Raw genomic sequence first — 14,042 nt, 5'->3', positions numbered from 1 at the left:
CCCTAGGCAATCACTGTCACCATTTGGTGTGCTTCTGCTGGGTTTTTTTTCTCCCTCCCAGACCTGTAATCATGTCACAGACATTATTTCCATCCTGCTTATTTTCTCCGTTTATCCCACCACTCTAAATGTTTTTTCCACTTAACTCATCTTCATAATCGTCACTCCTGATGTTTGCATTATGCTACATTCTACTCCGTCTCCCCCACAAGAAGCACCTAGTAAACACTTAATTAATGAGTAGATGGACACACCATAATCACCCAAATCATTCCCTTACCGTAGGGTAGAATTTTTTTTAATACGGAAACCACCCAAATTTACACCTTCGTAGATATCCCATTTTTCCACAATGCCAGATTATTCTTCAAAATAAGAGTTTCTACTGTTGCCAAAGCATGACAAGGCAGGAAACAAACATGATGTTGTCTACAAACCAAAAAATCTTCCGAAAGAAACCTGAATCATAATTGGGGGTGGAGGGTACTGTAGGCTGGCTGTGTTGTCATCGAGGTGGGTGGAGAAATGACATGGCACACAAACAATTGGTACAATTTTCACACATCAGTACAAACAGGGCCCCTCGCCAGCAGCGACTCTGGTCACCAGTTCCCTGTTACATTCTCCCAGAGACATGTCCTCCGTGGATGCCCACGCACGTGTGTCTTCCAGACACACCGTTTTCTCCACAAACAGCACGACCGTCACTCACTGTCCAGCACCTCGCCTTCCGCACTTACTACCGGGATCCTTCCACATCACCATCAGCACTTACAGGTGAGCCCCCGTAACTGACCACACTACAGCGCTCCCCGGCAGGCGTGCCATCACGTACCCCACCATCCTACTGACGATGGACACCTGTTTCCACACTCGGCTCCTGCGAGACAATCATTAGCTCGCACGTCTGAGCACCTGTGTGAAGAATAAGCCTCTAGAAGCTTCCCTGATGAATCAGAGGTGAGATCCGTTTTTATTTTTGACAGCCACGCCACTCCCCGGAGAGCCGCGTTCGTTCGGCCCTCGCTCCACTTGACAGGGGCTGGGCCGGTACTCCATCCTGGGCGCGTCCCTCCGGCCAGTCCGCCCGAGGCGCCGCCACCCCCGAAGCTGCCGGCCAGCCGCGGAGCCCCCGAGGACGTGACGCCCTTCCCCGCCCGCCAGCCCGACCCGCTCACCATTGGAGCGACTGCCCGACTCGTTCTTGCAATAGCCGCAACGGTAGAAGTCCTCGCCCTCGAAATACTCCACGATGCTGGGCGAAAGAGAGGCCCAGGAAGCCATGGTCCCGGCCCTCCAAACGCGACGCTGCCCAGCCCCACACCACCACCACCACCACCACCACCGCCGCCGCCGCCACCCCACAATGCACCGCGCCGCCCGGCGCCCGCAGGCCGAGCTTCGCCGGGAGCCCCCTGGCGCTGACGCCGCCTGCGCCATCTTGACCGAGGGCAGCTTTCCGCTATTTCCGCTCCTTCTTCGAGAGGGACCGCCATCTTCGCTGAGGGTGAGGCCGAGAGACGGAGCGTGAAGGGCTCCAGTCTGGGAAGAAACGCGTGGGAAAGGGAAGGAGGAGTTGGGGAGCAGGGCCTGGGTGTTCCCCCGCGAGGGCCTGGCCTGGGGCGCGGCGGGCGGTGCCGGGGTTTGGACGCGAGTCGGCCGCGCCAGCCCCGTCGACGGGAGCACTCACCGCTGGACGCCTTGCCCTCCTCGGAGTCGCAGTAGCCGCAGTGGTAGCCGGCCTTGAGTCCCTTGTACTCCACCACCGAGGCCATGGTCGCCGCCGCCAGGGTCCGCGTGGGCCGGCCACGCCTCTCGGCGCCCCGGGGCCGACCTCCGCGGAGCGCGGGGGCCCGCGGCGGGGAGGAGTGGAGAGCGAGAACCGGCGCGGGGCGTTCCAGTGCCCCCGGGCCGGCTCTGTGCCGGGGCTCGGGCCTCCCAGGACGTTTGTGGGGATGGTAGTCGTGCCCCCAGGCCCCGAGTTCCAGCCAGCCCTTTGCGTATTGTTACCAGTGCTTCCAGCAACGGCGCGTTGTTGGCCCCGTCACAGATAAGGAAACGGGCACGGAGGCTGTGATCTTTCATTTCTAGATCCTGCAGATCTCAGTTTAAAAGTTAACATCTGAGACTGCCCCTGATGGTAGACAATTCTGGCTTCTTCCAAACCAGCAAGCACTTAAATGTGCCATAGGTTCAAGTACACATGCAGGCATTCTGTTGAATGGCCAGGTAGGTGACTTGAACACTACACTTTCACAGGAAACAACTGTCAGAGCCAGTTGCTGCTTTGTGCCACTATAAGCCCAGTGCCACCGTGTCTTACAACTTTTTAAGGGAAGCTGAAAATCAGATTTTTTTAAAGTATACTTTTTAAATGTTACTTTAAAAGAATATTTTTAACTGTACGGTCCAAACATAAAATTTATATAAGCTGGATTCAGCCCAGGGGCCTCCAATTTGCAACCACTATTTTAAAGGAGATTGCTTAAAGAGTAACAGTCTGGAGCAAAGTATAAAAATGAGTGAGTACCTTCAGTAAGGCAGTAGTCCTTTATCTTTAACTCTTTATGCACGGTAATTTAAGCCTGTCTGTCCTTATATTTTTCCCATTCAACAATAAAGACTATCTTTTTAGTGTTTTTAGAAGATGGTTATATAATAGAAAAGAACAAAATCTGACTGTATTGGATCTGTTCCTTTAGCTTTAACCAGTATGCCCTGTTTTCTAGGCTTAGTCTTGCTAGCTGTGTACTCACGTAAAGATAACAAGTTGCAGAATAGAGAATAACATTTGTGTTGTTGGAGATTTTGCAGGAGCACAATGAGCTGGCCCACGTGGACAGCTGCAGGAACAAAGAATTCCTACACCAAGAAGTTTGCACCAACCAACCACACCCCCTCCCCTGTTGTTTTCTGGGGGTCTTTGGGGGGGGGGGGTTGTATAAAAGCCTGTATTCTGACTGGAGGAGGATGGTTCTCCAACACATTAGTCTGCCATCCTCTTCGTCTGCCGGCTTTCAGAATAAAGTTGCTGTTCCTTGCCCCCACATCTCCTCTCCTGATTTATTGGTCTCCCGATTTATTGGCCTGTCCTGTGGCAAGCAGAACGAATTTGGACTGGGTAACAGTTACCTTTTAACAATGTTTAAAAAATGTTTAACTTGGAGAAACAGGTAAACTTTTGAGGTCAGTTTCGACATTCTTTACCCCGAGGTCCACTATGCTGGATGTGTGCTTAGTTAAGAGGTTTCTTGGCGGCAGTGACCTGTTACATTGCTAAGCATCACTTGTGCCTCACACAATGGGAAAGAACCTAAGGATAGCTATATAGCATGCAAGAGGTGTTCAGGGTCCCTTTAGGTTTATGCAGTTCCTCCAACTCCTTAGATTTGAAGGCTCCTTGCTAGATCTCAGTACCCATGTTCTTAGACAGACCTCATGCATTTTGTTCATTTGACTACTGATCCATTCCTGGACAGGCTCTCATTTTGAAAGTAAGAGTGAAATGAAACAGTAGAATGCCATGCTCAGGACAGAGAGTAGGCAACCAGGAGGCTCTTCAGGCTTTATAGTCTTGTCCCATTTCCCTTGTGTCCCTCTGAAGCCCTAACCTTGTCCCAAGCCCTAGACCAACCTCAGCCAGTGCACTCCAGGACGTACCAACCTTGAACAACAATGAGAATGTCCAAAGCCCTAGACATGTATTAACTCATCTAATCCTTATAGCACCTTCACTACATAGGAAACAGACCAGAGAGGCCAAATAGCTTGCCCAAGATCATACAGCTAGTAAGAAACAAATAGGATGGGGAAGGGTTATAAAAATAAAATTATTGAAAAAGAAGAGATCAGCAAATACTAGGTTTGGACTTACAGACTTAATACTAAGGCAATGGTTCCTAGATGTCTTTAGTTCGCTGAGGATTACAGACAAAATTTTCATCTTCCAGGTCCAAATTAGAAAAATAATGCAAAGCTTCATTTAGTTTCCCCCTTTTTGGGGGGAGTTGGAATAGGGCACTATTAGAATGTCCTTTTATTTATAAAATTGTCATCAATAGACAGTCGTCTTTTTAATTTTCTCAACAGAATAAAACACTGGCAACACTAGCATGTTTGGTCATTAACACAGTTGATGTAATTGGATGTGAAATCAAGTCTGCAAAGCTTAAGAGTGAGGCTCGGTACTAGGCACAGATGATGTGAAGGAATCTGCATGGTGATAGGCCCATGTTTCTTGAATTAAAGTGAAATGAAGAAAGTGTTGTGAGCAAAACAATTGAATTAAGCCAGAGGGAAAGAGTGAAATACAGAGGACATGCTAGAAAAAGCCTGTGTATGAGCAAGGCAGGGAGGTGGATTGGGGACCAGGGGTCTCAGGTCTAGGAGTGGTAGAATCCTAGAAGACACTTTCCTCTATGGGCCACTCACTGCCAAGGTCTCAGATTGGACCCCATCCCTCCACTGTCTAGACTTGTGCTCTCCAGTTTGGTAGCCACTTGCCATATGTGCCTACTGAGCACCTAACATGTAGCTAGTGAGACAGGGAAACTGAACTTTTATTTAAATTTATTTGAATTTTTAAATCGTAGCGGTATAGACAGCAAGCAGGATAAATGTCAAAAAAAATCTGTGTGTCAGCATATCCTATTCAAACTGCAGAAAATCAAAGACAAACAAAAATCTTGAAAAAAGCCAGAGGGGGAAAAGCCCTTATCTATAGAGGAGCAAGGGTAGGAATTACATCAGTCTTCTTGTTAGAAATAATGCAAGCAACAAGAAAGGAAAGTGAAATACTTAAAATTATGAAAGCAAGAAACACCAGTCTAGAGTTCTGTATCCTACAAAATTACCCTTCAAAAGTGAAGGAGAAGACTTTCTCAGACAAACAAAAATAGAGGAAATTTGTCTCCAAAAAACCTGCTTTGCAAGAAATGTTAAACTCTTCAGAAAGAAAGAAAATCAGATCTACATTAAGAAAGGAAGAGCATTAGAGAAGAATAAATGGAGGTAAAAAAATCAGATTCTTAATTTTTCAAATCTTAATTGACCTGACAGGTAACAGATGGATTAAAATAGCAATAGCAGCATGTACAGGGTACAAGTTTGTGGATAAGTGAAATGAATGGTTGCAGTGTTACAAGGGGTGGGAGGGAGGAACTGGGAATACTCTTTTGTAAGGCACTTGCACTGCCTGCAAAATAGTATAATTTTAAAAAGCAAAACAAGAAGTATAATTGCTATGCTAAAAGAGAAGGGAAAAAAATAGAATCATAAAATGCTTAATTAAAATCAGAAAAGGCAGAATAAGAGTAGACCACACACACACACACACACACACACAAAACCAGAAAAACAAGAGCAATAAATAGAAAACAGTAACAAATATGGTAAATACTAATCCAATTACATCAACAATCACTTTAAATATCAATGGTCTAAATATACTAATTTAAAGAGAGACTATAAGACTCAACTATACGTTATCTGTAGAAAAACCCACTTTAGACATAAAAACACAGATAGACTAAAAGTAAAGGGACGGAGAAATATATACTCTCGCTAACACTAATCAAAAGGAAGCTGCAGTAGCTACATTAATTTCAGATAAAGTAAACTTACTTTTATAACTTATTTCTGAATATGGGTTTGGGGCTACAGATTCAAGCACATCTCTACAAACAGCACGTTTGGCAGGGATAGATGTTATTCCTACTACAGAAGCCGGGTTGTAATTAACCATTGTATTTTTTCCATTTCATGTTTTTTTTTAGGAACTAGAGACATCTTGGTCTGCATGAGGGCTACAGGAGGGCTTTGTTGAAATGGATGCAGCTGACATCTATGGTGAATAGCACCCTGAAGTGAACATGCAGGCTCATTTTCATTCATTTGTATCTTAACACTGGTGTATCTTCTGCATCTATAATGACCAGTTATGAACATAATTAAATAGTATATGATTAGAAGTATATTAAAGAATATTGAAGTTCAAAACCTCCAAAGCAGGAACATTATTTAGCTGAGTGACACACCAGCTAAGAGATGATGAAACCGCGTGACTGGGCCACCCGAATACACGTCTGACCTCCAACCACTGCGAATGCGCGTGCAGGATCCACTCCAGGGTTCCCCACTAATTCCATGATTTCGTTTCCATGCAAGATACATAGTATATATTCCAAAAAAGAAAAAGACACACCTGTTGCCTTGGAAGATTCTTTCTCTAACTGCACTAAGTAGGGATGCCTGTGTGTGTGAAACACAGGCCCCTCTGCTTTCTGTCTGGGCCATTTGGCTCAGCTCACGCTGAAGTTCATTCCTTGCCAGCCAGACGGTGTCCTAACCTACCACCTCACAGGAGGCTCAATCTCAGACAGTGATGACACATAAAACAAGCTTGTGACTGCTGCTGGTTGCCCTAGAAATCAGCTCGAGGCCTCCTGAAGGATCAACAGGAGGTAGCTGAAAGTCTGAAAGGGGGCCAGAAACTTGAATGGCTGCAAGACAGGACTTTGCAGAAATAGAGAATGAGCGCTTAGAGCTGGCAGAGCGGCTGAGGAGGGCAGAGGCTGCAAGGAAGAAAGTGAAGGGCTGAGATGTTGTTTGTAAAGGTGGCGATGGATAGGGCGATGGCTGAAACAGAAGACCCCAGAGATAAAAAGCAAGGGGACCCGGGATCAGCAGAAGTAACCAAAGGTGCTCTGAGGAGAGGGTGCAGTGGGGGGCTGTGGAAGAGTCAGCCGGCAGTGCAGACCCCACCCTCGCACCCTCCTTTGGTGACAGACTCCGAATGGTTGGATCTGAGTGCAGAAGAACAGTAGGTATTCCTGTCCTCACATTTTGAGTAAAGGCAGGAGAATGTTCATTTGTCAGGGGATGAGTGTAGCACAGAAATGAATTATTAATTGCTTTGAGTCACACAGGCACATACCTGCCTCTGACACCAACCCGTGGAGCTTTGGCAAGTCACTGAACCTCTCTTACCTCAGTCCACTTTGCCATGAAATAGGGGAGAATGGGTACCTACCTCATATGGTTGGAAGACTCAGTAAAAGAATCTGAGTTCTTAGCACAATGCCTATTGTATGGTAAACTATAAATGTTGCTATGGAAATAATATAAGAACAGCTTAGGAAAGAAAAATATGAAAGCAGAAAGGAGACTTTGAGAAATCAGCTTTGCTAAACAGCAAATAGTCTTTTTTCCAGTTCCATGTTATAAAATCCTTCTTTTTCACTGCTAAGAGAGGCCAGAGAAACAATATTTACAACCCAGATTGCTAAACAGAACCTATTTGCTAACTAAGCAGCTGAAGAAATAAGAGGTCTTGATGCCTGAATGTGAGTGCTCTATCTTAAGGGATAAATTTGTTTTTTCCTGCATTAAATTAAAAAAACATTTGTAGTCAAGTTGTTTTATTATCTATCTAAAATGTAGACCTCACACAAGAATCATGAAACATGTTATAGTCAGATAGCTATTACTGGAAATTCATGATAGCTGATCAGTTATATTTATTCTTTATCACTTTATGCATAACTGAACTTAAAATGGACTTACTAGTTTTGAAACCTTAATTTCTCATCAAAGGTAAGTTCTTTGTTCTACCACCAACATCCACCAACAGTGGTTTGTGGAATTTGAAATAGTAACTAAGCCTTCCCTCTCCAGTGTTAAAATAAGACGTACTGTTGACAGTCTCAACCTCAAACACAATGTGGCTCTAACACTTTTATCAGAAAGCATTCCTTTCTCACTTCAAGGAAAGATAGAAGAACTTAAACACACCGTGGAGTCCTGCCTTTTGGACAGAGACATGCCTTTTGCTACATGTGAAAAATGAGTCCCAGATCAACTCCCTGTTACCATTCACACCAGAGCATATTCCCAAAACCTTTCTCCAAACCCCAGTATAATTTCTCTTTTTGCTCTTCTAGATTGGCCTGGGCCAAAAACACTCAAGACCCTCAGATTGCAGTAGGTTCACAGTCCCCATTAGAAAAGAAGATTAAGGTGAGGAAATATACTTACTATGAGCTTTGAAGCCAGTAACAGAATCATAAGTTTATCATGGAGGTTAAAAAAAAGGGGGGGGGGCTTAAGTATTTCAAGGGAGTGTGCTTTGCTTTCAGTGTTTAGTTCAGTGTCTGGTTCACTGAGCACCAGTGGTGCTGACTGGACAGCACCAAACAAAATCACCACCACCCACATTCTCACCGGGTTAGTCCAGTGAGGGACGTAGAGATTGAACAAATAGTTACCACAGACAGAACTGTTATGAAAAGGTGGGATTTTATTATTTAAACATGTCTTTAATTTTTTTAATTTTAATTTTTTTTAGTGGAGGTACTGGGGAATGAACCCAGGACCTTGTGCATGCTAAGGATGTGCTCTGCCACTAAGCTATACCCTCCCAGAAAGGATGGGATTTTATTTGAATGAGGATGTAGAATGTCTGAAGAAGTGACATTTAAGCTAAAACCTAAAAACTATATACTAAGTATCATAGTCAGAGCTGCTATATTGTGTGTTTGGGAGTATATGAAGGAAGAACACATGAAAATAGGTAGGAAAGAGAACAGAAAATTCAGTGTGGCTGTAGCAGAGGGAGCAGCCAGTCACCCTGAGAAGTGTGTTTGGAGACAAAGTCAGGAACCAGATTACAGGTGCCACACTGGAATTTGAGATTTTCTCCTAAAAGCAATAGGATTCTGTGCAGGAAAGCGATGTGCTCAGATTTATGCAATGCAGAGATCACTCTGGGTGGTGTGACGGGTCTGATGGGGCTGGGGACACAGGAAGAGAAGTGTGGATTTAGGAAAGCTAGTTATTGGCTTCGACCCTAGGCTGGGGGCACTTTGAAGTTAGAAGTGACAGGTTTGAGAAGGGGGAAGCTGAAGCGAACGCCCTGGAGGACGAGTCAAAAGGGATGTCAGGTCGGCGGTGTCCAGGTCTGAAGGTGGGTGCCTTGGCTGTCTGCCTTACCCCCCACTCCCACTCTAGAGTAGCATCTGACAGACGGTTTGTCACTTGTTGAAGGACCAACACTGTCCTTGTCCAAGGAAGCCGAAATGTGACTGTGCTCTCTTAAGTGCCAGTTTCTCTGCTGTTTTCCTACATTACATTTAAAAAACAACTAGAAAAGCAGGTGGAGGGGTAGCCGTGAGGTAGGAAGGGAATGAGGGGCTATTCAGGTACTTGGGGATATTTAGCTAATGGCTGGAGGAGTGAAGAGGGTCCAAGATAGCCCCAGTCACATGCCCTTGGCTATCGCCTGGAAGCCAGGAGAAAGTAAAGTATTTCAAGGAGGAGAGGGGTCACCTCTGCTGCTGAGAGGTCCAGTATGACAGGGCAGAGATGAGATCACTGGATTTGTCACTGGGGAGATGACTCATGACTGAGGCGAGAGCAGTCTCGGACAGGTGGTCGGGGATGGGAGCTGAACCTAAGAGGACTTTGGGGGAAATGTGAGGGGAGAAAGTGGAGGAGTAACTGCTTCCAGTTACACCGCGAAGGGGGCCAGGAATAGTCTTCTATTTTAAGATGATATTTACTGAAGCGTACTCTTATGCGGATAGAGTGATCCAGTAGACGGGAAATTTCGAAGCAGGAAAGGGAATTTGACCTTTGCAAACTGTAGCTCACGAAGCTAACAAGCTAACAAGAACCGGCTTTGACAGACGAAGCGGCAGTGTTTCCACCAGAAAGGCAGAAGGCAGCGTCCGGGACGGACGCTCAGGGCTGGTGGGAAGAGGACGGTGTTCCTGGGTGGCTGCTTCTGTTTTCTCCAGGACATCTAAGGCCGAGTCTTCAGCTAGGAGGGAGTGCCGGGGGGCGCAGAACGTGGGAGGTTTGATGAAGACATGAAGCCGCGAAGAGACCCTAACTGGGACATGTAAGCGTGGCAGGCAGGGCGGACAGCCCCCTGAGACCCATGCCATGGACGAACACAGAACGAAATAAAGGACAGCCAACTTAAAGAGCTCTAATACTTCCCCTTTGCAAAGGGTTTAGGTGGTGTCCATTCTTCAGAAGCAAGGAAACTGTTAGCCCAAAAGATTCAACAGGAGAATGAAACACTTCACAAACTTAAGGCCATGTCTTCTGACTTCCGGTTTGCCCAAGCAGAGGCATACTTCTATCACCACCACCAGCAAATGATGCTGGAAGAGGCGCGCACACACAAAGTGACTCCGAAATGGGAAGTTAAAGAGGAGGAAGAGGAAAAAAGACCAAGTGAAAAAACAGAAGATGCTAAGAAACGGTGCTTCCCGGTGCCTGAGAAGGAGCTGAGACAGATAGAGAAACACATACACCGAGCCAAACAAGCCAGGGGCCTCAGGGACCACGAGTTCCGACCACTGCCTCTGAGAATCCCAAGTGAAATGCTCTTCCCCAAAGCATTAACACTGGAGAAGAATGAAAACACTGAAAGCATCCAGAAAATACACAAAACTAAGACCAAAGAGCACAGGCTGGCCTGGGCAGAGAAACAGATTAAGGGACATCAAGACCGAATGACTCGAGGGAGAGAACTCACAGAGCAAAGGAACCATCAGCGAGATGCTCAGAAACTCTCTGCCCAAGCTCCTCCTTTCCTAAAACCGCAGGTGGAGAAAGAGAAAGTAAAAGAACTTGAATGGGTCACAGCCTATCCACTTGTCCAGCCTTACCAAGACTCACTTATAGAAGTGACTGTTCTGATGGAAAAGTCAAATAAAGAGGATAAAATTAAAAAACCACTCCAAAGGGAGTTCTTGAGGATGCCACCATTTTTGAGGCGTCAACTAGAAAAACATAAAATTTGAATTATTTTCTAGATTTGTTATATCTTTTTTAGGCTGTAGCATTACCTTCATAGATGTTGGTGCAGTAAAACCTCCTATCCCCTAATTTTGTTTCTAACTGCATCACACTGGGGGAAAAAAAATTAAACCACAAGCACAGCATTCCCAAGTGTTTCAGCTATCTGTATAAATTACACAAAACTTGGTGAATTAAAACCACCACCATTTTATCTCACAATTCTGTATCAGGGATTCAGGCAGAGCTCAGCTGGGCAACTTTTCTGTCCCATGCAGCCCCACTGGGACTCCTTGGGGACATTCAGGGGATGGCTGGGCTAGTCTGCAGGGTCAAGATGGCTTGGTGCAGGGGTGGCTAGAAGGTTGAGCCTAGCTCCTAGCTGGTCGCTCTCTCTGTCCACCCCCCCCCATTTAGTTTCAGAGCCATGTGGTAGTTGGACTTAAAACATGGTGACTCACGGCTCTGAGAAGCCTGTCAGATGCCACCAGGCTTCTTAAGACCTAGTCTCAGAAGTCCCAGAGCACCACTTCTGCTGTGTTCTACTGATCAAACAAGTCACCAAGACCAGCCCACATTCAAGGGGAGAGAAACAGACTCTCGCAAAAACACTTGCAGCCATTTTTTAATCTACCACCCCAAGCCTCTCCTTCATTATGCTTTTCATTGTTCTTTTATGGGAACACGGCTCCTAAGAATATGAACAAAAGAAATCTGCAATTCCACAGCTTCTGAGTTGGTCTTGACTAAAGAGCCCTGGCTCCCTCTCTATAAATATAGACAGAGTGTAAAAGCCTGTTACAGTTGTTATGCAGACAACACCTTGTCTTGTATTCTCCAGTGCACCTGAAATCTAACGGGATACCATGTACCTAGGCCTAAGCCCCAGCCCTGCCAGAGATCCAGGACTCTATGACGTAGCCCATAGGGGCTCACAATCTATTTGAGAAGGTGTAAAAGCTACACCGAGAATATGGACTAGAGGGTAGGGTAGCAGTTTATGGGGAACGCGGGGCCTGAGAATGCACTTTGGATGGTAACTCCTCAGGCAGGCAGAGCAGGCGGGAGAAACTCAACACCAGTGCCCCCTCCCGCCAGCCACCATCGGCACAGAAGTGAGGCCCAGCCTTATTTTAGTTTCAGTTCCACTGGGGGAACTCTGCTGGAAAAGGCGTGCAAACAATGTGAGAAGCACAAACGGAGGAACTGAGGTGAACAAAAGGTGCTGTTACAACACAAAGTTCTGGAAGGAAACAGGCTTTGGGGATGTTACCTGTGTTTGATTTTTAAGAGATGACATACTAGTTTTTTTTTCCTATTCAGAGGTCTAAAGAAGTAAAAGTGGCCCATAATCTCTCTGTCCAGGTAACTTCTGTTGATAATTTTTTAAAATAATGAAGAAGTGTGTGGTTAGAAAACTCAAACAATTACAGAAAGGTACAAAATGCAAAGTAACAGCTTTGGCCCCTTGGCTTGCAAAAGGGAACCACTTTTCTTGACAAGGAGTTTGAAACAAGTAGAAAGCAGATGAATGAAAAAGGCAGCTCTAAACACACATGCTTGAAAAATTAAAATGTTAAGACCACATGTTGCGTGATTCCCTTTGTGTGAAATGTCCAGAATAGGCAAATGTGTGGAGATAGAGACAGAAAATTTTTTGACAGAATGCAGGTTAGTGGTTGGTTGGGGCTGGGGGGTTAGGCGGGTAGGTGAGGAGGGGTGACTGACAGCTACTGAGTCCAAGGTTGAAGGGACAAAAATGTTCTAAAATTAGATTGTGGTGATGGACTGCACAACCCTGTGAATAGACCAAAAGGCAATAAATTACACAGTTTAAATGAGTGAACAGTATGGTATGTGACATATATCTCACTAAAGCTGCTTAACCAAAATGAAAGAGATGGCTAGAGTTCAGAGAGGAAGGAAGTGAGCCTGGAACCTGATCCTGCGAGGCTTTGGGCATCATTGAAGAGCTCAGGGTTTCAAATCCTGAAGACAGTGGGGAAACTGCTGAGAAACTGACAAGGAGTTGTGAAGAAAAGGAAGAGATCTGAAGGATGGACAGGAAGTGGGGAACGCAGATGGGAGTCAGGGGCAGCGAGCTGGGCAAGATACAGAGAATCAGGAGACCAAATGGGAATCCATGACTGAAGGTGGTAGAGGCTACACGGGGTAAAAGAGAAAAGAAATCCTGGGTTTCTTTCTGAGACAATAAAGTAGTAAAAACACCCGTGCAGGAATTACAGGGAAAACAAATTGGGGGGCCGTTTTAAACACATGTATAAAAGATGGCTCACATGTGGTCCAAAGAGCCATTGGTTACGTGCATCTGCAGCTTTTTAAAGAAGTTTAGTCAAAGTTTTGGCAATGTTCAGGATACAGATGTGTTATGTCATGAGAGTAAGGTCATGGAAGGGGAACCAGGGAAAGCATCAGACATACGATGCGCAGTTTTCAAAAGTGAATTTTCAAGTGTCAGATGCACAGCATTTATCCACTGGATTTAACAGATTTGGAAAGGAATCACCAATACATTTGGCGTCTAAGAGACCCCCAGTAGAATGGTGGGACAGCAGGTGCTCACTACACAGTTTGAGGTCTGACAAAGGGGGAGACAGCAAATGATTCTGATTTAAAAAGAGATAGGACAGTAGCCTGAGAAGCACCACAGTAATTTTTTTTAAGATGACAGACGAGCACAGTTGAAGGGAAAGTGCTAGATATGAAGAGGGGATGATGGACAGAATAGAGAGCCGAGGATGCAGGAATCCAGCGCCTCCACAGAACAGACACCTCCACCTCTGACAACAGAGGGAAGGAGTGAGAAAGGATGGATGCAGAAGGTGGGCGAATGGGAAAAGGAACCAACCATGACTCAGAGAACATCAAGGACTGGCCTGACGGACCAGCAAACACAGGAGCAGCGTTACTCACCCCGCTGTGTGGTTCCCTCTGGCCAATCAGCAGCCCTTGTGTACAAAGAGAGGACTGCGGGGAAGATGGATCCAGGGCTGGCACTGCTGGGGAAAGTGGTCCAGCCTGCCTTGAAAAAGGACCGAATAGTTTCTTATGTGTAAATCATAGGCTGAATCATATGAAAATGCTGCTACCTGACTGTATTTTACTTAAAAACAACAATTTCATATGGTGCAACTTAATATTTGTTGACTAGTTAACTGTACAGCTAAAAAAAAAGGTGTAAAAAGAATGATAATGATCTTTAGGCCATTAACAAC

General features: G+C 45.6%; 1 protein-coding gene and 1 long non-coding RNA gene across 13 annotated transcripts in view; one reads left to right on the top strand and one right to left on the bottom strand.

The window, feature by feature from the left end:
• ATE1 (arginyltransferase 1) overlaps nucleotides 1-13,979 on the bottom strand; it is a 171,868-nt gene extending 157,889 nt beyond the window's left edge. For 6 of the 12 annotated variants that reach the window (XM_074373517.1, XM_074373524.1, XM_010969892.3 and 3 more), the window contains exon 1: nucleotides 1,179-1,440. In XM_074373517.1, the coding sequence (XP_074229618.1) occupies nucleotides 1,179-1,440 (262 nt within the window). Of the gene's footprint in view, nucleotides 1-280; nucleotides 587-835; nucleotides 906-1,178; nucleotides 1,441-1,690; nucleotides 2,066-13,740 lie in introns of those variants that run through there. The other 6 variants (XM_074373525.1, XM_074373519.1, XM_074373518.1 and 3 more) reach the window with 4 other exon arrangements.
• LOC123612778 (uncharacterized) lies at nucleotides 1,375-13,751 on the top strand. Its single transcript, XR_006720053.2, has 3 exons — nucleotides 1,375-1,507; nucleotides 5,775-6,820; nucleotides 7,941-13,751. It is a non-coding gene; the product is annotated as an uncharacterized LOC123612778 (long non-coding RNA).
• Nucleotides 13,980-14,042: the final 63 nt, after the last annotated feature.

Source organism: Camelus bactrianus, chromosome 11, assembly GCF_048773025.1.
Source record: "Camelus bactrianus isolate YW-2024 breed Bactrian camel chromosome 11, ASM4877302v1, whole genome shotgun sequence".
Lineage (NCBI taxonomy): Eukaryota > Metazoa > Chordata > Mammalia > Artiodactyla > Camelidae > Camelus > Camelus bactrianus.
Note: the sequence above shows the minus strand (reverse complement) of the source record. Positions and strands in the feature narration are given on the sequence as shown.